Raw genomic sequence first — 25,940 nt, 5'->3', positions numbered from 1 at the left:
ATGGTCCACTCTCCACTCCTATCAGAATTTTTTCTTATTCATCTCTTTATCTTTCTCACCCTCCAGCTTGTACTCCTTCCCTCCTCGCACTCTCTTTTTCTGACTTCCTCTTCCTTCCTTGCCAGCCCTGATAAAGAGTTGACTGTGTATTAATTTCCATAGATGTTTCCTGACTGCCAGAATTTTGAGAGTAACTGGGTGCTTGATGGCTAGCACGGGTGCAGAGGGCTGAAGGGCCTTATCCTGTTCTGTATCATTCAATGAAATGGGCGGTCAGTGGCCATTTTATTAGGCACACCTGTACACCTACTTGTTAATGCAAACATCTAATCGGCCAATCATGTGGCAGCAACTCAATGCATAAAAGCATGCAGGCATGGTCAAGAGGTTCAGTGTTGTTCAGACCAAATATCAGAACGGGAATGAAATGTGATCAGAGAGACTCTGACCATGGAATGATTGTTGGTGCCAGATGGGGTGATTTGAGCATCTCAGAAACTGCTGATCTTGGAATTGTCATACAACAGAATTTACAGAGAATGGTGTGAACAACAAAAAAGGATCAATGCAGTGAGCAGCAGTTCTGTGGGCAAAAATACCTTGTTAATGAGAGAGGAGAATGGCCAGACTGGTTCAAGTTAGTGGAAAGGTGACAGTAACTCAAATAACCAGGTGTTACAACAGTGGTGTGCAGAACAGTATCTCTGAATGCACAATGTGTTGAACCTTGAAGTGGATGTGCTAATGCAACAGAAGACCATGAACACACACTCAGTGCCACTTTGTTTAGTACAGGAGGGACCGAATAAAGTGGCCAGTGAGTGCATCTATCAAATCACACTGGTGTTTACCCTTCCATCCAAGTTCCTCCAATCCCTCCTGTTACTGAGAACAATTCCTCTTTATTTCAACCATTCATCGGAACCAAGTTCTCCAATGAACAAGTGGCAGGTGCAGAGCGAAATAAACTTCACTCCCCCTCTGAAAGAGGGAGCAGTTCATTTCCGATGGTGTCGCTGACTGGGCTGAAAGATGTCTATCACACTTAACTTGGATAAATGTAGGAATTTTTAAATAAATTATTTGGGTGTTGAAAACCTGAATTCAACACTCAGAGTAGATACAGAAAGGATGTTTCCCATGGCAGGAGAGTCTTGGACAAGAGGACTCAGCCTCAGGATAGAGGGGTGCCCTTTCAAAAGAGAGATGTAGAGAAATTTCTTTAGCCAAAGGGTGGTGAATTTGTTGCCACGTGTAGCTGTGGAGGCCAGGTCGCTGGGCGTATTTAAGGCAGAGATTGATAGGTTCTTGATTGGATATCACATCAAAAGATACTGGGAGAAGGCCGGGAACTGGGGTTAAGGAGGATATTTTAAAAAAAGGATCAGCCATGATTGAATGGCGGAGCAGTGTCGATGGGCCAGATGGCCTGATTCTGCTCCTGTCTCTTATGGTCTAATTCATAAGAGATTCTGCAGTTACTGAAATCTTGAGCACGGCACACAAATTTCTGGAGGAACTGAGCAAGAAAGGCAGCATCTATGGAGGGAAATAAACATTCAACAGAGTACCATTGCCTCTCATGTGGTCTCTCAGGATGATACAAACGAGGTGTTTGAGGGGATTCCATGCCGGAATAAGGGAGAGATGGAGAATGATGGACATGGAAGAGTTTTGAGGAAGTCACAGGACTTTGAGAAGATTCTACCCATGGTGTGTACGGATTACTGTGGTTAATAACACTTGAATATTACTTGTCTGCAACACAAGAGATTCTGCAGATACTGGAAATATTGAACAACACACATACAAAGTGCTGAAGGAACTCAGAAGGTCAGGCAGCATCTGGGGAGAGGAATGAACAGTCAATGTTTCAGGCTGAGACCCTTCATCAGGACTGGAAAGGATGGTGAACCCTGATTTCTGGCTTCTGTTCTGTTCCTTTCCAGTCTCGGTCTGAAATGCCAACTGCTCATTTTTCTCCATAGATTCTGCCTGACCTCCTGAGTTCCTCCAGCATCTTGTGTGTGTTACTCATTACAGAGTTCTCCGATTGACGTCTTTCCTCTTGGTAGGTGACCAAGCACTCCATACCAGGCCTCACCAATGTCTTACACCACTTCAGTATAACATTCCAACTCTTGTACTCAGCACTCTGATTTATAAAAGGTCAATGTGCTGAAAGCTTTCCTTATGACCCCATTTACCTGTGCCACCACTTTCAATGAATTATGGACCTGCATTCCCATATCCCTTTGTTCGACTGCACCCCTCAGTGCCCAACCGTTTACTGTGTAAGACCTACGCTGGCTTGTCCTCCCAAGGTTCAACACCTCACATTTGTCTGCATTAGGTTCCATCTGACACTTTTCAGCCCATTTCCCTAATGGTTGAGCTCACACCTGAAGAGCATGTGGCTTCCTCCACCCACAGACAGCCACTGCCTTAAGGGTGGGAGAGGTAATTTTTAAGGAAGGGAACTAATCACAGGAAACAGGGGAAAACAGTCCCTCTACACTTGAAATTGCCGCTGAGATTTTAGTAGAGACAAGAGACTCTGCAGAAGCCGGGAATCTGGAGCAACACACACACAACGCTGGAGCAATTCCGTGGGTCAGGCAGCATCTATGGGGGGGGGGGGGAATGGACAGTTGATGTTTCAGGTCCAACCTGAAACAGCGACCGTCCACTCTCTGCATAGATGCTGCCTGACCTGCTGACTTGCTGCAGCATTCTGTGTGTTACTGAGGTCTGAATGTCCCTTTGCTAAAGATAGTGAAAAGCAGTCTGTTATGTGCCAAGGCTTTGCATTTGCAAACGTGTTTGTGCGTTGCATCAAGAGTGCATAAGTGAGCTGGCCTGTAGAGGGAGCAGTACAGTGCAATAAATGGAAAAATTACCATCAGTTACAATGAGAACCACGTCAGAAATAAATAGTACAAGAAGACCAAAACAGTGAGGTGGTGTTCATGGGCCATTCAGAAATCTGATGTCAGAGGGGAAGAAGCTGTTCCTAACGTGTTGAGCGTGGGTCTTCGGGCTTATGTATCTCCTCTCTGATGGAAGTAATGAGAAGGGGGCATGAGCCAGACTGCGAATCCTTTGTGACAGATTCTGTCTTCTTGACACATAGCCTTTGGAAGACATGCTCGATGGTGAGGGGGCTTCAGCCCATGATGGAGCTGAGTTTACAACCCCCTACAGCAGGGTTTCCCAAACTGAGGTCCATGGACGTCTTGCCTAGTGGTATTGACAAGGACTTTGAGAACCCCTGCTCTGCAGGTTTTTCTGATCCTGTGCATTGACACTTCCATACCAAGCAGTGATAGCAACCAGTTAGAATGCTGTCCACAGAAACTTGTTAGAGCCTTTGGAGATAGACAAAATCTCCTCAAACTCCTGATGAAATATAGCCGCTGTCATGCTGACATAATTGCATCAAAATGTTGGGCCCAGGATAGATCTTCAGCGATGTTGCACTGGAGAGTGTTACCTTGATCTTTTATAAGGAAAAGTTGAGCAATTGGGATGTATTCTCCAGTTCGAAGTGTGGAAAAATGAGGTCATGTTACCAAGCAGAGAACGTCCTAAGGGCTGGATAGGGTGGGCACTGGATGTTTTTCCTGTTGGGGAAATTTCAACATAAGGAGTTGTCCATCTCATGGGGAGACAAGGTGGGATTTCCTCTCCTGAGGGTGGAGAACCTTTGAAATACTCTATCCAAGAAAACCAAGTCTAGTACGAATTCAGGGCCAAGAACAGGAGACTGCAGGTGCTGGAATCTGGAGAGGCCCACAAAATACCAGTGGGTTGAGCAGCCTGTTTGGCAGGGTTGGGGGAGGAATCTGCAGGAATGTTGACATTTCATCAGACGCTTTCCATTCAGAGTTTCTCCAAGCAGGTCATGGGGATCAGGCAGGAAAACAGTGCCGAGACCTTATTGAAAGTGCAGCGGACTCAGGGGAAAGATTCAACATTTCTGCTCCTACCTTTACATCTATAAAACCATGACAAACCTGACAGGAGTTGACAGTTGCTTGGCCCTATTCCCTTTGGTGGAAGATGGATGTTGGTGGGGACAAAATAGTCAGGTTAGGCTTGGGCTATTTGGCTGGTGGGGCAGCTGGTTTGGGCAATGGCGAAGAACATGCTTCTGCAAGGATGAAATGCTGAGGCTTCATAAGGCATTGGTCTGACCGCAGTTGGAGTCTTATGAACAGATTTGGGCCCTTTAGGACGTGGTGCCATTGGAGAGGGTGCAGAGGAGGTTCACAAGAACAGTACAGAACCCCCTGTCGTGGGTGCCCTGCCATCCCGGAAGATCAGACCACGACTGAGTGCAGACAGAGTAACTGTTGACCTTGGATCCAGGTGATTTCACCCCAGTCGGTGTCCTTTATCCTTGTTTGGGCTAGACAGGATGGCGAGACAAATCCCGAATCATAACATTCCACAAAGCGCAGGTGCTACGAATCTGACAAAAGGAGGAAATGTCAGAAATACTCAGTATGTTGGGCAGCAGAGATGGAGAGGGAAACGATTCGGGTCAGATTTGTTTAATGCATTGGCTCTGTTGGATTCACGGGTAACACATCTGGAGAGAGATTAGTGTGGACAAGGAGAAGCCTCCAACGCCGGGACTTAATAATGCTGAGAGCTGACAGCGTGGACTTCACTGGAGTGAGGGGTGAACACGGCACCAGTTCCAGCCACAGTCAATCGGCCGCATCATAGAACCAGATGTCTGAGTGTATTCTTCAATTTTTCCAAATAAAATCAATATTGCACTTTTGTAATTAAAAAAACATGTTCTTCATGGTATTGTGAATGATATTTTAATTAGAGATATAGCACGGTACTAGGCCCTTGCAGCCCAATTACACCCATGTGACCTACAAACCTGCATGCCTTTGGAATGTGGGAGGAAACTGAAGCACCTGGAGGAAACACACACAGTCATGGGGAGAATGTCCACATTCCTCACAGAGGCAGGAATCATTGGTGCTGTAATAATGTGACACAAACCGCTATGTTATCCTGCCACCCTTTGCTGCTGAAGTCCTCATTCATTATGTCCAGTTAGTTGCCTTAATTCTGTATCACTCACTGAACAAACAACACCTTGGAAATCAGAAATCTCCCCCAAACCCCACGACCACACTCACTGGCTCTGACAGCCTCCTGAACAAATAACACTTTGGAAATCAGAGATCTCCCTCAAACCCCACAACCACACTCACTGGCGCCCACAGCCTCCTGAACAAACAACACCTTGGGAATCAGAAATCTTCCTCAAATCCCACAACTACACTCACTGGCTCCCACAGCTTCCTGAACAAATAACGTCTTGGAAATCAGAGATCTCCCTCAAACCCAACTACACTCATTGGCTCCCACAGCCTCCTGAAGAAGCGCCTTGGAAATAAAAAAAAAGTTAAACACTAAAATCAGAGAAAACTGGTAAATTGCCTCATTATTGTCACCTGTATGGAGGTACTACGAGAAACGTGTCTTGCATACTGTTTGTATAGATTTTTCATTGCAATTTCACCGCTTCCATTGGGAAGAAGATACAGAAGCTTTAAGTCCCGCATCACCAGGTTCAGGGACAGTTATTACCCTCAACCATCAGGCTCTTAAACTAACTTTATTCAGCTCAACACTGAACTGATTTCACAAGTTATGAACTCATTTTCAAGGATTCCTCAACTTATGTAGTTTATCTTTTAAAAATTATTTTTGTATTTGCAGTTTGTCTTCTTTTGCACATTGGTTGTTTGTTAATCTTTGTGTGTAGTTCTTCATTGATTCTCTCGTATTTCTTCGTTCTGCTGTGTATGCCTACAAGAAAATGAATCTGAGTAGATGGTGACATATATGTACTTTGATAATAAATTTACATTTAACTTTGAGGTAGAACAAGGTAAAACAATAACAATACAGAATAAAGTGTAAACTCTACAGAGAAAATGCATTGCAGGTAAATGATAAAGTGCGAGATCATAATGAGGTAGACTCTGAGGTCAAGAGTCCATCTTATCATACTGGGGACCTTTTAATAAGTCTAATACCAGTGGGACAGAAACTGTCCTTGCGCTGGGTGCTACGTGTTTTCAGGCCTTTGTACCTTAAGCCTGATGGAGGAGAGGGAGAATGTCCAGGTGGGTGGGATGTTTGATTATGCTGCTTCCTCTACCAGTGCTGGAAACACCCAGCAGGTCAGGCAGTATTAATGAAGAGAGAATACAAGTTAACAAAAGTGGTTATAGTAAATGTTAATTTAGCTTGGAGCATAAGCTCTGTTTTTCTCTCTCTGCAGATGCTGCTCTGCCTGTCAGGTGTTTCCAGCAATGGAGTTGGGAGTAGAAGGGAGGGGGAGGGGGGAGAGAGGTGAGGGGGAGGAAAGGGGAGAAGGGGAGGGAAGGGGAGAAGAGGAGGGAAGGGGAGAGAGGGGGAGAAAGGGGAGAGAGGGAAGAGGGGGAGGGGGAAGGGATGGGGTAGAGAGGGTGGGGAAGAGGGAGGGAGAAGGGCAAAGGGAAGGGGGTGAAAGGGGAAGTGAGAAAGAATGTGGAAGGAGAAAAGAGAAAGAGGAGAGGCAGGGAAAGAGCGAGGAAGAGGGAGGAGGAGAGGGTGGGGAATGAGAAAGAAAATGCAAGGAGAGGGGAAAGGGGGCAGATGAGAAGAGGGGATGGGAAGGAGAGCTATGGGAAGGTGATGGAAGGTATGTCAGGAGAGACAGAGGACACCAGGAACAATACTGACATGCAATCATCAACCTTCTATTGTATTTTTGAGCCTCATTTTAACACAGATATTTTTTTCATCTTTTGTCTCCGCTGTTGAAACAATACCCCAAGGGGAGCAATATAAAGGGATGACATCAAGATCTGGCAACGACAAGCAAATTAAGTTAGCAGCTGTAGGTGACATCCTCGTCAGAGTAAGACTCTGACCGCAGTTCCTATTACCTTTTGCGATATGAACAGTTCCCCTCATCTACCCGAAGACGTCCCTCTGCTGTCAGAACGAAGATGTTTATACCTCCATCCTGGTTACCTGAGGCACAGGCAGCAGAAGCTAATCTGCCCTCAGTTGGGAATGATTGTACACAGAAAAAGCCCGACTGTGTGCAGTTCAGAGTCGAGTTTGTATCCTCTCCTACAATTCCCTATTTTGTTTTAATAACATATTGCACCTTTCAAAACGATCCATTGAATCCCCTCTCATTGACTTTCAGATTACAAGACTTCCCTGGGTTCAAGACCAGATGGCAATAGAACATAGAACAGTAGAGTACTGGAAAGGCCCTTCGGCCTACAATGTCACGCCGAACCAATTGAATTGGTAATCAAATGACAATTAATTTCTTTGGCCTACCCAATGCCCATATCCTTCCATTTTCCTCACATTCATGTGGCTATCGAAATATCTCTTAGTGGTGTCTAATATTTTTGTCTCTAGCAACTCACACACTCACCACATACTCTGTATAAGAACGTACCCCTCACATCTCCTTTGAAATGACTCTCTCCCCATCCTAAAAGCATACCCTCTGGTACTATACATTTCAGCTCTGGGAAAAAGATACAGTCTGTCTCATCTGTCTATGCCTCTCATAACCATATAAACCTCCCTCAGATCTCCCCTCAGCCTCATCTGCAACATAACTTCCTGACTTCTGAACTCAGCCCCATGACTAATAAAGACAAGCATTCCATTTGTCTTCTTAACCACCCTATCAACCTGCACAGTCACTGTCAGGGAGCTATGAACTTGGTCGTCTAGATCCCTCTGCTCATCAACACTGTTAAGGATCTTGCCCTTAACAGTGTACTTACTATCTCCTTGCACTTGACTACCAAAGTGCAACACTTCACATTTGGCCGGGTTAAACTCCATCTGCCATTTCTCTGCCCAGATCTGTAACTGATCTATATCCTGTATTCTTTGTCAGTCATCTATGGGATCCACAACACCACCAATCTTTGTATCATCTGCAAACTTACTAACCCATCCATCTACATTTTCATCCAGGTCATTTGTATACATCAGAAACAGCAGAGTCCCAGTACAGATCCCTGCAGAACACCACTAACCATAGACCTCAATCTAGAATAAGTCCCTTCCACCAGTACCCTCTGTCTTCGATGGGCAAGCCAGTTCTGACTCCAAATGGCCAATCACCACTGATTCCATGCATCTTCATCTTCTGGATGAGTCTCCCATGGGGGACCCTATGTAGACAACATCAACAGCTCTACCTTCATTAATCATCCTCGTCACCTTGTCAAAAAACTCAGTCAAGTTAGTAAGACACGACTTGTCCCAGACAAAGCCATGCTGGCTCATCCCAATTAGGCCATAGCTTTCCAAATGCTCATAAACCCTATCCTTGGGAATTCTCTTCAGTAACTTCCCTATCACTGATGTGAGACTCATTGGTCTATAGTTTCCAAGATTATTCCTAGTTCCCTTTTTGAATAACGGAACAAAATTAACTACTTGCCAGTTCTCCAGGACCTCGCTTAAGATACTGGTCAAGGCACCAGCAACCTCTTCTCTTGTGGCATATCCATTAGGTCCCGGGGACTTCCACCTTAATGCTCTTTAAGAGACCCAACACTACCTCATCCTTTATCTCAAGATGCCTGCATATCAATACGCTCAGCAGTGATCTCCCTATCTCCAGGGGGCCTGAAGTTGGATGTACTGCCTACAGATGTACCCTGCAATCCCACTTCCTACAGGAGCAGCATCTCGTTGCCTTAACTACCATTTTGCATACACTTGTTTTGCCTTTGACTCTAACTTCTGCTCCCACCTAAAACTGACCACTTTAACAATGGCCCACTCACATAATGGCTGCTCCGCTTAAACCTAGCTTCTTTTTGTTGGCCTTTGCGATTAATAACCAAAGCAATCTCTCACCCTGCAGACAAGTCCAAAGAGGTCCCACTGTTGCCTCACCTGCCCACATATCCAGATCTGATCTTGATCTTGGCTTCTGTCTGTGTGGAGTTCTTGTGTTAGATAGAGTCACAGGGCACAAAAACAGGCCCTCTGGCCCAGTCAGTGAGTTCTATACTCTATCTGCCTCCATACATTGCCCCTCTGAAAGGGTAAATTGCACAATTCAAGGGTAACCGACAATGAAGCTGTTCTTGCATGTTCACCTACATGCTGCAAACAGAAATTTACCTACCTTCCTAATCTCTCCTGACTGGCACCGAGAAGCCAGGATGGACCTACAAGAAGTTGGGTTCGAGACTTAACATAGAACATTACAGCACAGCACAGGCCTTTCTGCCAACAATGTTGTGCCGACTTTTTAACCTACTTCACAATCTTAACTACTCTATAACCATATATGCTGTGTGGACCAGAGGAACGAGTTTCATTGAGCTGCATACATGTCAATACTTGAATGATAATAAACTTGAATTTGAATCAATCTAACCCTTGCCTCCCACATAGCCATCTATTTTTCTTTCATCCATTTGTCTAAGAGTCTTTAAAATATCCCTATATTTGGCTCTACCACCACCCCTCAAGTGTGTTCTACACTGACCATCTCTGTATAAAAAAACAATTTCTGACATCCCCCCATACCTTCCTCCACTCATCTTAAGAAGGTATCTTTTCCTATTAGCTACTGTCACCCTGAGAAAAAGGTGCCAGCGGCCCACTCTACCTCATGATCTTATAAGTCACCTCTCATCCTCCTTCACTCCAAAGAGAAAAACATTAGTTTGCTCAAGCCATCCTAAATCAGATTGTTTAATTCACGCAGCATCTTGGTAAATCTCCTCTGCACCCTTGCAAAGCTCCCACATTCACAGAAGGTACATTAAACATAGTGAACGAACAATCCAATCAACGTCAGTGAGTCTGCTGGCTGTAAGCAGTGTGTCAAGAGTTCTAATCTACTTTGAACAGGTATCAAGGCTCTGTGGAAAAAATAGTTGCAGGTTAAAGCCTCACAGGCAACACATTGCTAAGGAAGGATTATTTAGTCTGATCTGGCCGGTTTCATCTACTGTGTGATACAGATCATAGGCACCAACCAAAGACCCTCCTGTCAGAACAAGCTTCCACTTTCACCTCACAGAAATCCCAAGAAAATATCTCAATTATACCATTTTATTTAAAATGCAAACAATAAATAACAGTAAAATCACACAGTTTTCAGTAGAATTTGGTAGTGTTCAGAACACAACAACAATTAATCAGAAACCTGCTAATGGCAGAGTCTGCTGGGTGGGAGTTTTCCAGATGCTGTTCCACAAGTGTAGAAACTGTTAAGTTTGGCATGAATTTGCATTGAGAACATGGAATTTTCTCTCCAATCCAGCAGACCCTTGCAAACTTTATTGTACAAACTTCCCTTTCTGAACTGAGATGTGTGCTTCCTTTTGCCATCGCCATCTCCCAGTGTTTTCCTCAAAGTGCCACAATTCCTTGCCCCCGATGTGGGTAACATCCCAATCTTCTGGAGGAACTTTGCAGGAGAAAATGATGACAATTCCTTCCCTGCCCTAAAGATGCTGTTCGACCTGCTGAATTCCTCCAGCAGATCGTGTGTTCCAGATTCCAGCACCTGCAATCTCATGGGTAAGATCCCGTTGCCAGTAGGTCCTGGGTTTGGCTTTCTGCTCTGTTCTGACAGAACATCAGCTGGTCAGATGCTTGACTGACTTTACCATGGACTAGAGCTTTTTTGGTCAAAAGTTCAGTGGTCTCTCCTGCCTGACCAATGTCAGAGGTACCTCCTCATCTGACCTGTGTCAGAGGCAAACCTAGCCCCCTCCTCACTGCACCTTTGATGGTAGGTCTTCCTCATGACACCCCTCACATGCAATGAGAGACCCTTATTCATGACCTATGACAGGGACCCCTCACTAGACCTACATGGTCACTGCAGCAATGCCACACCCCTGCAGCCTAGGCCTGAGTGATCTCTGGAAGACAGGGGAAAATGCTTTCAGTGATGCCCTGCCTGTGTGGGGAAGCTCCCTTCCCTGTCCCCCGGAAACACTAAACAAAGCCACTGACAGCAAAATGCTGTCAATGTCAGAAACCTGAAATATTTACAGAATGTCATTTGGATTTTCCACTTGAGGGCCGTGTATTCAAAAGGGGGTTCAATAGATAAAGGAACCAAGGAATTTGGGGTTGGTGTAGAAAGGGGCACTGAGGTAAAGAAATAGCTATGATGACACTGAGGAGTGGAGCAAACAAAATGGGTGAAATGTCTCATCCTGGTTCTATTCCCGATTCAATATTTTCCATATTCCTGGTCTCCACCCTGTCACAAACTTTCTCTTTTGGTTTCTCCACCACCCTCCCATCTCCATGGAATCTGAAAACTGCTCTGTTTCCAACTTTTCCCAGTTCTGTTACCACCACTTCCCACTCCACACGTGCTGCTTGACCTGCTAAGTATTACCAGCAGTTCCTGCTTCCATTTCCTCCATCACATCACCTCTATAGAAGAAAACATAAGACTAATTGTTACATTTAAGTGGTATCACCATACCAATTGAGATCACAAACATACACGAGGCAGACACAGACTATTAACCTAGCAACCCAGGTGGTGTATTGCCAGGATTATGTCCACCCCACTGAGAAAGTTGTGTCTTTAAAAGACTGGGGTTACGTCAAAGGGGTTAGGATAGAATGCATTTGGTAAGGGGAGCAGCTGGAAATGAACAGAAGTGCTGAATGGAAATGCAACAGGGAGGTAAAAGTGTCTGGAGAAGGTCAGACTGAATGGACAAAGTACCCTTCTGTACTACTATCTACACAGTCACAGGACAATACAATACCGAGTCAGGAGGAAGTCATATGGCTGCTGCGTCTGTGAATGGAAATTATTTGATGGGTCAATGCTGCAAAGGGAAGACCTGTTCACTTCATTTGGCATAGTCATACAGAGAGAGAAGTGGGAGTGCGGGGAGGTGAGGAGATTTGGGATGGGAGATTGAGTGGGGAGTCTGGGGAAGGGCAGGAGGGTGAGGGTGATGAATGGGGACGAGGTGGGGAGTGTGGGAATGAGAGCACAATTGGTGGGAGACAGACAGAGAGAAGGGAGGCAGATGGAGGGATGGTGTGATAAGGAAACAGGTTGAAAGAGGGGGTGAAAGTTAAAGCAATATGGTGAAAATCGAGAGAGAAATGATTAGGCAGAAAGAATGATGGTGAGAAACTGAGGGAGTTCACATTAGAGGGTCTAATGAAGAGAGAGACACACGGTCAGAGTGGAGTGAGATGACCAACACCAGAGTTTTGTGAGATGACCAGAGTGGGGGTATGCCTGTAGAAATGTAATTTTCTGGATTGCACAGAGGTTGCAAGGGTTCTCAGGTGAGGGACATTATGTTACTGAGTGATGTCTGACCAGGACAGCACAGCAAGATGAGGCACTGTCTGAAGGCCGATAAATAGCTCTAACTAGATCTGATTGTCCTCAAGACAGAGGCAATGTGGATAGTCGCCAGGAACTGGGAACAGGACAGTGTTTCAACGAGGGACAGTACTCTGTATTAACAGGTACTGCACAGATTACTCTGTAGAAAGACCATACAGGGGGATAAATTCCTCACACACAATCCTGGCGTGATCATCTTGCCCTCTCTCCCTTGAAGTCCCTCTAATTTGAACTTCCACTGGTTCTCTCACTATCACTCTGTCTATCTCATTTCACTCTCTCATTTAGCCCTATCCGTGACTTCCCTCCTGCACGGCCTTGCTCTAGATTCAATGGAGACACTGGGATCTCCCCACCACAGAAGGGATTTGGAGAAAAATATGTAGCGGGATTGATGTTGAGTCCAGCTGGAACGGAGGGTTGGAGGAGGATACTGCGGAGTGTAAATATTGAATGACTCCACCTTGTGCTGCGAAATACCAATAAAAGGCTCACATTGATTGCTGACTAGGTTCAGGTTAACTGTACAGAGAAGGGAAGGTAGGCGATGGGATGGAATACATCTTAAACAATGATGGTCATTTGATCACCTATCCAAGCTCTCTCCTGCTATTTCATACTCAAAGTTGTGGACATAACGGTCCACAGTGAGAGAGGAAGGAAAAGGATGTTGACTTGGTGTAAACCAGAGACACTAACAGGTGGTCAGTTTGACTGCCGTAAGTACCATGGAGACACACGGAAGAGCTATACCACAAACTTTCTGGGATTGCCTTAAAGAATGAATTGGGATTGGCTGCACCTTATACCTGGAATCTCAGACCCTGCAGGAAATGGGAGTGTGAGAGTTTGTGTGTGTGTGTGTGTGTGTGTGAGAGAGAGAGAGAGAGTGTGAGTGTGAGTGTATGAGAGAGTGTGAGAGTGTATGTGTGAGTGTGTGAGTATATGTGTGAGTGTGAGAGTGTGTGAGAGTCTGTGTGTGTGAGTATATGTGTGTGTGTGTGTGTATGTATGTGCGCGAGAGAGAGAGTGTGTGTGTGTGTGTGTGTGTGTGTGTGTGAGAGAGAGTGTGAGTGTGAGTGTATGAGAGAGTGTGAGAGTGTGTGAGTGTGAGAGTGTGAGTGTGTGAGTATATGTGTGAGTGTGAGAGTGTATGTGTGAGTATATGTGTGTGAGTGTGTGTATGCATGTGCGCGAGAGAGGGAGAGTGTGTGTGTGTGTGTGTGTGGTGTGTGTGTGTGTGTGTGTGTGTGGTGTGTGTGTGTGTGTGTGTGTGTGTGGTGTGTGTGTGTGTGTGTCTGTCTGTGTGTGCGCGCGTGCTGATTGATGACTGTAGGCTCCCCAATAACTCTGATGCATCGAGGTGCTATGTCCATGTCCTTCAGCTGGATTCTGTCAGAGAGCCACGGCGAGTCAGGTTGCTGTGGCTGTTGCTCAGAGTCCGCGACTCGGTCAGGCCACTGGTGGGGCGCTGGGAAAGGAGGAGAAAGGAGAAACAATCAGTGTCCCTGAAATTCCTCAGAGGATAATCTTCGATAGTTGGGTGGGGGTGGGACACCACAGAAGAAAAACACAAAATGCTGGAGGAGGTCAACAAGTCAGGCAGCATCCATTGAGTGAAATGAACAATTGACGTTTCTGATGGTCTTGGCCTGAAACTTATCAGATGCTTATTTCCCTCCTTAGATGCTGCCTGATCTACTGAGTTCCTCAGCATTTTGTGTGGGTTGCTACAGGTTTCCAGCAACTGCAGAATCTCTTGTAATACTACAGAAGATTCCTCCTTGTGTCCTACACCAAGGCAAGAACACCGACCAATCATCAATATCCGATAGAAATTCCCAGTTAGTGTTAATTTTTTTATTTTAATTTAGTCTCATTAATGATAGATACTTATGACTCCATGAGTCTGAAGACAGTGAAGCCTTGAATTCTAAACCTGCTAAGAAGCAGAAACTACTGAAAGTGCGTTACATACCTGGAGTATAATTTTACTCCATTCTCGTCAGATCAGCAACACCCCATGTATCTTATTTGTAATACTGTACTGTCTAATGAAGCCACGAAACCATCAAGATTGCAGGAACACTTCCGTAAAAGACACCCTGAAAAGGCTACTTATGGTATTACTCAGTTCCAGAAGGTGAAAAGAGCATTGCACACTCATCATTTGCCAAGAAAGCCAAAAATGACCTTGATAGTGGTCTCATTGCTTCTTATAACATTTCCAAAATAATAGCAAAGTGTGGAAAATCTTACATAATTGGTGATGGATTAATAATGCCTGTTGTATCAGAAGTGCTCGCCATTGTTCTCAAAATTGATACCAGTATTTTAAAATCAATTTCTCTGAGTAATACCTCTGTAGCTCGTCGTATTGACAAGATGAGTGAAGACATTGAGTATCAACTATGCACAGAGCTACAAAAAAACTGAATTTGGGATACAACTGTCCAAGAAAATGAGGCATTGCTAATAGTATATGTACAGTTTATCAAAAATGTAGAAGTTCATGAAAAGATTCTTTTTTGTAAAAAAAATATCGACGGAGAATCAATCTACAATGAGCTCAAAACCTATATTGAGGATAAATGTATTGCCATTAGGAACATGATTTCCTGTGCAACGGATGGAGCACCATATATGACAGGTTGCCATGCTGGCTTAGAGGCATCTATGAAAAAAGGGATTCCGAGTCCATTTATCCACTATCAACAAAATTAAAGCTCATCATTAAATAGCAGAATATTTTGCTAGTTATGCCAAGATAACGAAGAATTTGAATACTTGCTTCTTCAGATTGAAGAGCGTTGGCTGTCAAAAGGCTGCTGCTTAAAATGTTTCTTTGATCTTTTTGACACTGTGGTTGAATTTTTACTCAATGTCGACAAGAGCTTGGGAAATGAGATTGAACTTGGAGATGTGGTATACCTAGTTGATCTGTATGACAAAATGAACATTCTAAATATGAAACATCAGGGTGACAATTTCAATTGAATCCAGGCAAAAGCTGCAGTGTCCACTTTTATTGGAAAATTGGGAAAACATTGGAAGAAGAGTATTCTCATGGTTTCCCTGCATGGAAAGTAGGCACCCTCTTTCACAGACAGTGATTTGCAAGAGTACTGCTTATGCCTGCAGTTACTGAAGAAGGATTTTCAGAATCGATTCAAGGATTTGAACGATCTGGAAATTCCAGACTGCCTAATTAACCAATTTCTTTGCAAGGTGGAAGAACAGGAAGAGAGCTTGCAAGAAGAAATTATTTAAATTCAGACAGATGAAGCAAAAATGCTTTTAAAAAATTTCGGCTATTCTAGTATGTGGCTACACTGTCATACAACATTTCCCAGTCTTTGGAAAAGAGCCAAGCTACTCTTCATTGCATTTCCAACCTCCTACCTTGTTGAAAGAGGCTTCAGTGCAGTGAACCACATACTCATAAAAAACAGAAACCACTTGGATATTGTTACACGTGGGGACTTAAGGCTTTTGCTATCACAACTTAAACCAGATATTATACCTTTTGTTATGAACCATCAAGCTCAAGGATCAAATTGATATTGAAGCTGCTGTATAGCTCCTGCCAGGTACTTGGTCCAGGTTAATTGGAGAAGTTATTGCTAATACTCTGTAACATCAAAAACCCGATGTTATGACAAAAGGGAGAAAAGCAACACAAGAGACAGCAGATACTGTGACCTGCAGCAACACACAAAGCACTAGAGGAACTCAGTGGGCCAGGCAGCATCTGTAGAAGGAATGGACAGTCAATGCTTCGGGTCGAGACCCTAGAACTGAAACATCGAACGTCCACTTGCCTCCACAGATGCCTGACCTGCTGAGTGGCTCCAGTACTTTGTGTGCTGCACCTGATTTAAAGGAATCTGGTGGTGGCAATCAGCCTGGTAGATCTTGTTTAATCTAAACAGTGGAGTAATACTTCCTTGGCCTGACCCTCTGTCCCATGTCTCCCCACCCCTCACTGATACTCTCTCTCCTCACTGGCTGGTGACTGACCATGTACACATCCCAAACCCTTCACTCCCTTTAACTTCAGCCAATACACACTGGGTTCAAGAGGGTGAAGGCTTTAGGATGGCTACATGGCAGTGAGGAGATACTTTTGAGCATACTGCTTGAGGCATATTGCACACAGCCTCCTGAGTCTCAGCGTTGTAGTCTGCAGTCAGGCCCCTCAAGGCCAATTTCCACTGCCCTAGTGTGCAATGCCAGCTTATATGCCTTTTCCAGGCACCAGGACTTTTGTGACGCAAGATCTAGCAGGTGAGGCAGCAGATGATGGAATCTGGAACAAAAAAAAAATCCTACAAGAAATCAGAAGATCAGTCAGCATCTGTGGAGAGAAAGGGCATAACATTATTCCTAGTTGAGACCCGCATCAGGATCAAGAAGGAAGAGGAAATCTGACAGCAGTGTGGGGTGCGATTGAGGCTGGTAGGTGATAGGTGAAAGTAGATTGGCAATGAACCTCTGTCCTATCTACGCACTTTTCTAATCTCATTCCATCTGCCCATCACCCCATCTCCACCTGCTTCCACCCATCATCATGGTGTCCCTATCCCATCCCTATTCCAGCATCCCGACGTACACCATCCATCTTTCCTTTCCCCCCTCGATCCTGATTGAGGGTCCCGATGCGAAACATGGACTTGTGTCTTCTGCTGCCACAGAAGCTGCTTGAGCTTCTGAATTTTTCCAGTGTTCTGTTTTCTGACAAAGAGGAACAGACTACCTGAAAAGTGTCTCCAGAAATCCTGCTGCCCACATTCAGGACATTCAGAGAGTTTGCTCGCTTCATCCTGCAAGAGAAAGAGCAACAGGATTTTCAGATTTTATCACGCTCCGTTGCACATTCAATGCTGGACGTCCCATGATAGGAGGTTTTGGAGAGGGTCTATATAGGAAGGATGTGGAGGCTTTGGAGAAGGTGCAATATAGAAAGGTTAGAGCCATAGAGTCAGAAAAGTACAGCACAGAAACAGTCCCATCAGCCCATCCCAGGGCATTTAAACTGCTTACTCCCATTGATCTGCACTAAGACCACTGCCCTCCATATCCATCTATCCCATCCATGTAACTATCCAGACTTCCCTTAAACGCTGAAGTCAGGCTCGCATGCATCACTTGCATTGGTAGCTCATTCCACACTCTCATGACTCTCTGAGTGAAGAGGTCTCCCCTCATGTTCCCCTTAAACTTCTCACCTTTCACCCTTAACCAATGACATCTAGTTGTAGTCCCACTCAATCTCAGTGGGAAAGCCTGTTTGCACTTACCCTATCTATACCCCTCAAAATATTGTATACTTCTATCAAATCTCCTCTCAATCTTCTACGTTCCAAGAAATAAAGTCCTAACCTATTCAATCTTCCATATAAGTCAGGTTCTCCAGATCTGAGAATATCCTTGTAAATTTTATCTGCACTCTTTCAACCTTGTTTATATCTTTCCTGTAGGTAGGTGACCAAATCTACACACAATACTCCAAATTAGCCCTCACCAACGTCTTCTACAACTTCAACAAAACATCCCATCTCCTGTTTTGATTTATGAAGGACAATGTGCCAAAAGCTTTTTTTATGATTCTAGCAACCTGTGATGCCACTTTCAATGAATTATGGACCTGTATTCCCAGATCCCTTGGCTCCTCTGCACTCCTCACTGCCCCACTATTCACTGTGTAAGACCTACACTGGTTGGTCCTACTGAAATGCAAAACCTCACACTTGTCTGCATTGAATTCCATCTGCCCATTTTTCCAGCTGGTCCAGATCTCTGCAAGTCATGATAGTCTTCCTCACTCTCCACTACAACTCCAATTTTGGCATCATCTGCAAATTTGTTGATCCAGTTAATCACATTATCATCCAGATCATTGATCTAGATGGCAAATGACAATGGCCCAGCACCGATTGCTGCGGAACTCCACTAGTCACAGGCCTCTAGTCAGAAAAGAAACCATCTACTACCACTCTCTGGCTTCTCCCACAAAGCCAATGTCTCATCCAATTTACTATCTTATCTTGAATGCCTAGTGACTGGACCACTGATGTGGGACCTTGTGAAATGCCTTGCTAAAGTCCATGTGGACAACACCCACTGACTTCATCAACTTTCCTGGTAACTTCCTCGAAAAACTCTGTAAGATTGGTTAGACTCGACCTACCATGCACAAAGCGGAAACCATGCTGACTATCCTTAATACCTGAGAATACCTTCCAATAACTTTCTCACTACTGATATCAGGCTCACTGGCCTATACTTTCCTGGTTTATTTTTAGCACCTTTCTTAAACAGTGGAACAACACTTGCTATCGTCCAATCCTCCTGCACGTCACCTGCCACTAAGGACGACTTTAATATCTCTGTGGAGGCACATTGTAGGGAGGGTGCAGAGGCTGTGCAGAGGGTACATTATAGGGAGGATGCAGAGGCTTTGGAGAGGGCACATTATAGGATGGTTTGGAAAGGGCACATTATAGGAGGATGTGAAGGCTTTGGAGAGGACATGTTCTAGGTTGGTAGTGAAGGTTTTGGAAAGGGTGCATTATAGGAGGATGTGGAGGCTTTGGAAAGGACGCTTTATAGATTGGTTGTGGAGATTTTGGAGCGGGTGCATTATAGGACAGTTGTGGAAGTTTTGGAGAGGGTGCATTACAGGAGGATGTGGAGGCTTTGAAGAGGGCACATTATAGGAAGGATCTTGAGGCTTTGGAGAGAGTGCATTATAGGATGGTTGTGGAAGCTTTGGAGAGGGCACATTATAGGAGGATGTGGAGGCTTTGGAGAGAGCACATTACGGGAAGGTTGTGGAGGCTCTGGAGTGGGTACAGGAAAGGTTTACCAGGATGCTGCCTGGATTAGAAGGCATGTGAGAGGTTGGACAAACTAGGTTTGTTTCACAAAAGGCTGAGGACAGACTTGATAGAGGTTTATAAAATGATGAAAGGCTTAGATGGAGAAGAGCTGCCTTGTTGAGATGTCTATACTGGTAACCATTCATTTAAAGTAAGAGGTACGAAGGTCAAAGGAGATGTTTGGGGCAAATTTTCTCTTGTATGGAGTGGTGGGTGCCAGAGGTGGTGGAGAAGGCAGATATGATAAAGGTGTTTATGAGCCTCTTAGACAGGCACATGGATATGCAGAGAATGGAGGGTTATGGGCCATGTGCAGGCAGAAGGGATTAGTGTAGTGACACATCATTAGTTCAGCACAACATCGCGGGCCAGAGAACCCTGTGTTGCACTGTTCTGTGTTCTGCCTCTGGAGCGAGTTGCCAAAGTGGTCTCACAATATTTAATTGAGATCTTCCAGCATCACAGGGGCAGCAGTTCTGGATGACACTAGTCTGTAACTGTTTAAATCATCCTCACCTCCTTGATGGGTATGGCTCCCAGGGGCTGTGAGGCAAATAGCGTTAAGATCAGTCAACACACACATAATGCTGGAGGAACTCAGCAGGCTAGGCAGCATCTATTGAAAAAAATACAGTCGACGTCTTGGGCCAAGACCCTTCTTCCAGCATTTCCAGCATCCAGCATCTGCAGATTTACTCTTGCTTAAGATCAATTGACTTCAGTCCAGTTGAGGGGCCGAATGGTCTCCCGCTGTTTCCATTAATGTAATATACAGTTTGCCGGTCTACTTTCGGGACAACGATTCACTAGGACAGAATGGTGTCAGGAAGGCACATGGTATTGTCAAGGGCTAACAAATAATCTGCTGAGAGAACTGAGCAGGTTGAGCAGCATCTGTGGGGGGGAAGAAATTGTCAGCATTTCAGGCCATTATTTTCTCATTTCTGCATTCTGGGAGAAGATACAGGAGTCTGAAAGCCTGAAGGCTGATTCAAGAATAGCTACAGTGGTGCTAGAAAGCTTGTGAACCCTGTGGGATCTTCTCTACTGCTGCATAAATATGATCTAAAATGTGATCAGATCTTCACGCAAGTTCTAAAACTACATAAAGACAACCCAATTAAATAAATAACACTGAAAACATCAGGTCAATGGGAGTAGGCAGTTTAGATGGTCTGGCGCAGAGTAGAAGGGCTGTATCTGTGCTGCACTTTTCTATGACTCTATGACAGTAAACAATCTTGAAAGAGTGCTTGTTGTACGCTAGTTGATTATCAACAGTACGCACTGTGAAGTAGTTATTCTGGGATGTTCTGAAAGGGTCACAATTGCTATCATTGGTTGGTGGAGAGAATAACCAGGTTCAAATCTACGTGAGGGATCAGGTTTTACTTTCAGCTTTTGGATAACTAGCGAAGAAGGGGAGTTGTGGCTCAGGTCACATCAAGATTGGGCAGTGTGGCTGAGGGGTCAGATGACCCACTCCCGCTTCCATTTTCTTGTGTTCTTACGTGGCGAGATTATGATAAACTCTGAGAGAGATTAGAAAAACAAATGGTCAGATGGAGCGACAACAATTTGAATTTATAATGGAGATATGACATGTCTGCCCACAGCCTCCTCCACTGCCAGGTCAAGACTAAACAGAATCTAATATTCCACTTCAAGCACTCTCCAACCTGGTGATATGAACATCAAATTCTCAAACTTCTGGTAACTGCCCCACTCCATCCTTTTTCCCCTTTATCTCTCTTCCTGACCCCCATCACCCTCTCTCTCCCTCTCTATTTGCTCATCACTGCACACTCTTCCCACTGGTTTCCTTCCCCACCTCCCTTCCTTTATTGTTGGCTCCACCATCCTCTCTTATCAGATTCCATCATCTTCAGACCTCTGTCACTTTCAACTCTCATTTCAACTTCTGAGCCATTGCCATTCTCCTCACCTCCATCTGACTATCACCTCTCCCTCACTTGGACCCACCCATCACCCGTCAGATCTTGTTTCACCCCTCGATCTTTCCAGTCCAGATGTGGGGTTTCTACCCTGAAGAATCGACTGTCCATATCCCTCCACCGATGCTGCCTGACCTGCTGAGCTCATCCAGCACCTTGTATGTTCTACTTCAATTTAAATGGTGCCTTAAGGTAACAAATGTCCCAAAGTCCCTCACAAGGGCAACACTAAACTAAAATATTGTGTGGATGTGCAAAGATCTAGGGCCCACCAGACGTGAACTTAAGGGGTTTGTCACCCAGAAAGCTGAAGGAATGATTAGCAATTGTGGGACATAAAAGACTTTAGCCAGCAGTGATGGAGCAGAGACACAAGAGGTCACTCGGCTTGGAAGTGAATGGGAAAGAAGGGGGGCTTTAGCATGAGGAGTTCAGAATCTATGGGTTGCAGGTGAGAGAGACCCTCCCAAGTCACCCGGCACCGGTGAGCTCTGTACCCGAGCATTTTTGGCCGTGCGTCCTGTGCCGTGACACCTTTTAGCTTTCGGACAAGTTTCTCACTGCTTCTCCGGATGGAGTCGCGTAGTTTGGTGAAGGAGCCACTGCGTTTCAAACTGCCAAGGGTGTCCTGCAATAGAGGAGAAAATTGTACAACTTTAAAAGAGCTGGGATTTGCAATGTGTTAAGCAACACAATCTCAAGCAAAAACAGATTAACTGAAACAAAATATTTTGTTACTGAAAGCATACAAATCCTTCAAGGAAAGGCTGCACCTAGGCTGTAAACATGTTAATAGCTTCTGTCATTGAATTCCCTAGGTGTTACAAACTTATTTGGTTAATAAATTGGAAGTCAAAACAGTTGAAACGTGATGCATATGACTGAAGGTTAACGAGCTGCTTGCTACATGGTTTCTCAAAGAAATATCCAGCGATTTATTCATTATATCCTCAGTCAGGGGGAAGTGGCTACACTGGCCCACTGTAGTTTTTAGGTATGCTTTATCCTCGCTCAGTCACTGGCAGTAGGACTCACATCAGTATCCAAACAGAAGAGGCACAAAATTTGATATTCAACCTTTCCCCACCATACCACATCACAACAAGAGATTATTAGTCACGAGCAGAGAATGAAAAGAGAAACATGCTACATAGTCTTCATTTGAGGGGCTGGTGTTAGTATCAGGATGGTTTCTGCAATGAAGAGACTGAAAAAAAAGAGAAGAGATGGGTTAATGCAGCCGGAGAAAGACTGGAACATTAGATTAACAGTGTCCACTTTGTGGTCAGTCTAGCAGTTCAAGCAGAGTTCATGTTAAATGTCGAGTCTTTGTTAATATTCTACCACTCTGACTTACAGTAAGTGAGACAAAGTTGGGCAATAGTTGCCCCCATCAGTTAACTGAAGTCTCCCATGGATATTTGACTGTATTCAGCCTCTGACCTTCCTGCAGCTACTGGACCACAGCATAGCTCCTCTAACCCATTACATCAGACATTTCATATAGAATAGTTAGCTGCACAGTGACAATCCCTCTTCCTTTTCCTACCAAACAGTCTCAGGACGCATACAACACCTGATTAGAGTAAAACTGTTTTGCATTTCAGTCCTCTATATCAATATGGTGTGTTAATCAATGTGATTGATCATTTAGTCCTGAATTAGGAACGTGGAACATACGTGGAACATTATGGAACAGCACAGGCCTTTCGTCCCATGATGTTGTACCAACCTGTTCCAATCGATCTATCCCTTCCCTCTGACATAGCATCCATTTTCTTTACATCCGTGTTCCTACCTAAGAGTCTCTTAAACGTATCCACCTCTGCCACCATTCCACACACCCGTCACTCTCTGTGTAAAAAAATCTACCTCTGACATCCCACTATACTTTCCTCCAGTCACCTTAAACATATACCACCTCATATTAGCCATTTCCATCCTGGGCAAAAAGTCAATGGCTGTACACTCTATCTATACCTCTTATCACCTTGTATACATCTAACAAGAGCCATTAAGGAACTTGATGGTCTTCCAGTGGAAGGAGATGTCTAAAAGCTAATGCTCTCGACAGACACATTCTGGCATGCAGGAAGGAGGACAGGTTGAGGGTTGCACTGAAGCTTGATGCAGAACCCCTGTGGGGAGGGAGCAGAGACTGGGATGTCCCACCGTTGGATACTGAGGCTGGGCGCTGTAGCACAGCCTCTCAAACACCTGAATGGTTTAACGTTTAAGAGTGAAACAGTAGTAATGTCAACATGTGGTGTTAGGCCCATTGTTGTCATCTATATACAGTTTTATATCATGGAGTCATGCCCACAGAAACTGGTGAGCTACCCACTCAGGGGTGAAGAATATTGAATTCTAATGGAGACTGTCTGTGGAGCAGCCTCATATTGTATCTCACACCTGCTTGCCACTGCCTGCAAGCTACTAATCTGTAACTGCAGACCATTTGTTTATCAGCAATGCCCAAAGTGAACATTGCCTTCAAGAATTTTAAACTTTCTGGAGGCATAGGGAATTTTCACCTATGGGGAACTACAACAATTACCTGCTTCTTTCCCTTGCAAACCTATTGCAGCATGTAACTCTCATTTTTAAAAGAAAGCTAAACAACATGTTAAGTTTAGACCATAAGATATAGGAGCAGAATTAGGCCATTCGGCCCATCATTTTATCATGGCTGATTTATTATTCTCTCCCCATTCTCCTGACTTCTCCCCGCAACCTTTCACACACTGACTTATCAAGAATCTATCAACATCCGAATATCAAATATACTCAATGACTTGGCGTCTACAGCCATTTGGCTGAAGAAATTCCTCTTCAATTCTGTTCCAAAGAGACAACCTTCTATTCTGAGCCTGTGCCCTCTGATCTGAGACTCCTCCACTACAGGAAATAACCTCTCCACTTCTACCTATATTCCATAGGTTTCAATGTGATCTCCCTTTATTCTTTCAAACTCCAAAGCCATCAAATGCTCCTCATACATTAACCCTTTCATTCCTGGGATCATTCTTGTGAACCTCCTCTGGATCGTCTCCAAAGCCATCACAAAACTGCTCACTATTTTCCAAGTGCAGTCTGACCAAAGCTTCAATATTATATCCTTGCTTTATATTCTATTCCTCTCACTGAATGTATTCATAAACACCAAGGTGCTTTCTCTGATTATTCACTTCTCTCTCAGTCCTGATCTTCCCTCTAGCCAGTAACTTGCCTTCTAACTTTCTTCTTATTTGGTTTTCCTGCCAGATAAATGGTTGCATAGTTGTTAAGTTGCTGGACTAGCAGTCAGAGTCCAGAATAATAATAAAGAGATAGGAATTTAAATCCCATCTTGGCTGTTAAAGGTATTTAAATTAAGGGATTAAATAAACCAAAAGTTTAGTGTGAGTATATGGTTAGTACAAAACTACAAAAATCAAGTAAGGATTAAGCATCAACTTAACTCGTCACACGTACCTCGAAACATACAGTGAAGTGTGTTGTTTGCAGCAAATCAATGAAAATTAGGCTGGTAGTCACAAGAGTCACTATGCTTCCAATACCAACATAGCATGTCCACAACTAACTAATCCTAATGGTATGTCTTTGAAACGTGGCAGGAAACTGGAGCACCCAAGGAAAACTCACACCGTCACGAGGAGAACATACAAACCCCTTACAGAACCGTGGCGGGAATCAAACCTAGATCAGTGATTGCTGGCTTGTAAAGCGATTGTGCGAACCACTAGGCTGTTTCCGCCCAATCAGAAAAACACACTAGGTTCACTAATATCATTTCCCAGGGAAGGAGACCCACAAATTTTATCCAATGGGTCCTCTGTGACTCCAGATGCAAAGTGATTGACTCTTCAGTGCTTTCACAGTTCTGGAGACAATATGAATGGGCAGTAAATGCTGGCATGGATAAAGGAGGAGTAAAGTAGAAGTTGGTAAATGTGCACAGTAGTGAGATCAGTGGGAACAGGGATAGGAATAAGGACTAGTGTGGAGCAGCATGCACAAGTAACAACTTATGCTCCCTATTTCCACTCTCCACTCTTTCACATGCAGGAAAATTTCCATTGCTGCTTCCAATGTTTCATCTGTGCTGTTTCCATTCTAGAGCTTCTCTCACTGCCCACACTCATAGCATGCAAAACTTTGGGCACCTCTGGTCAAAATTTCTGTTACTGTGAATAGTTAAGTGAATAGATGATGAACTGATCTCCAAAAATCATAAAGTTAAAGATGAAACATTCTTTTCAACATCTTAAGTAAGATTATTGTATTATTTTTGTTTTGTACAATTTTAGAGTGAAAAAAAGCAAAGGAGCACCTTACAAAAGTTTAGGCACCCCAAGAGATTTGAGCTCTCAGATAACTTTTACCAAGGTCTCAGACCTTAATTAGCTTGTTAGGGTTATCGCTTGTTCACAGTCATCGTTATGAAAGGCCAGGTGATGCAAATTTTAAAGCTTTATAAATACCCTGACTCCTCAAACCTTGTCCCAACAAACAGCAGCCATGGGCTCCTCTAAGCAGCTGCCTAGCACTCTGAAAATTAAAATAAATGATGCCCACAAAGCAGAAGGCTATAAGAAGATAGCAAAGCGTTTTCAGGTAGCCATTTCCTCAGTTCGTAATGTGATTAAGAAATGGCAGTTAACGGGAACGGTG

At 44.3% G+C, this 25,940-nt stretch overlaps 1 protein-coding gene across 2 annotated transcripts in view; it reads right to left on the bottom strand.

The window, feature by feature from the left end:
* Nucleotides 1-10,143: 10,143 nt before the first annotated feature.
* Nucleotides 10,144-25,940, bottom strand: part of LOC140203947 (kinesin light chain 1-like) — a 126,704-nt gene continuing 110,907 nt past the window's right edge. For both annotated transcript variants that reach the window (XM_072270141.1, XM_072270142.1), the window contains exons 15-17: nt 21,764-21,894; nt 17,187-17,253; nt 10,144-13,901 (exon numbers count right to left, since the gene is read on the bottom strand). In XM_072270141.1, coding sequence (XP_072126242.1) covers nt 13,812-13,901; nt 17,187-17,253; nt 21,764-21,894 — 288 coding nt within the window. In that variant the 3' untranslated portion in view covers nt 10,144-13,811. The remainder of the gene's footprint in view (nt 13,902-17,186; nt 17,254-21,763; nt 21,895-25,940) is intronic.

This window comes from Mobula birostris, chromosome 10, assembly GCF_030028105.1.
Source record: "Mobula birostris isolate sMobBir1 chromosome 10, sMobBir1.hap1, whole genome shotgun sequence".
Classification (NCBI taxonomy): Eukaryota; Metazoa; Chordata; class Chondrichthyes; order Myliobatiformes; family Myliobatidae; genus Mobula; species Mobula birostris.
The sequence above is the reverse complement of the archived record's forward strand: the minus strand, read 5'-3'. Positions and strand labels throughout refer to the sequence as shown.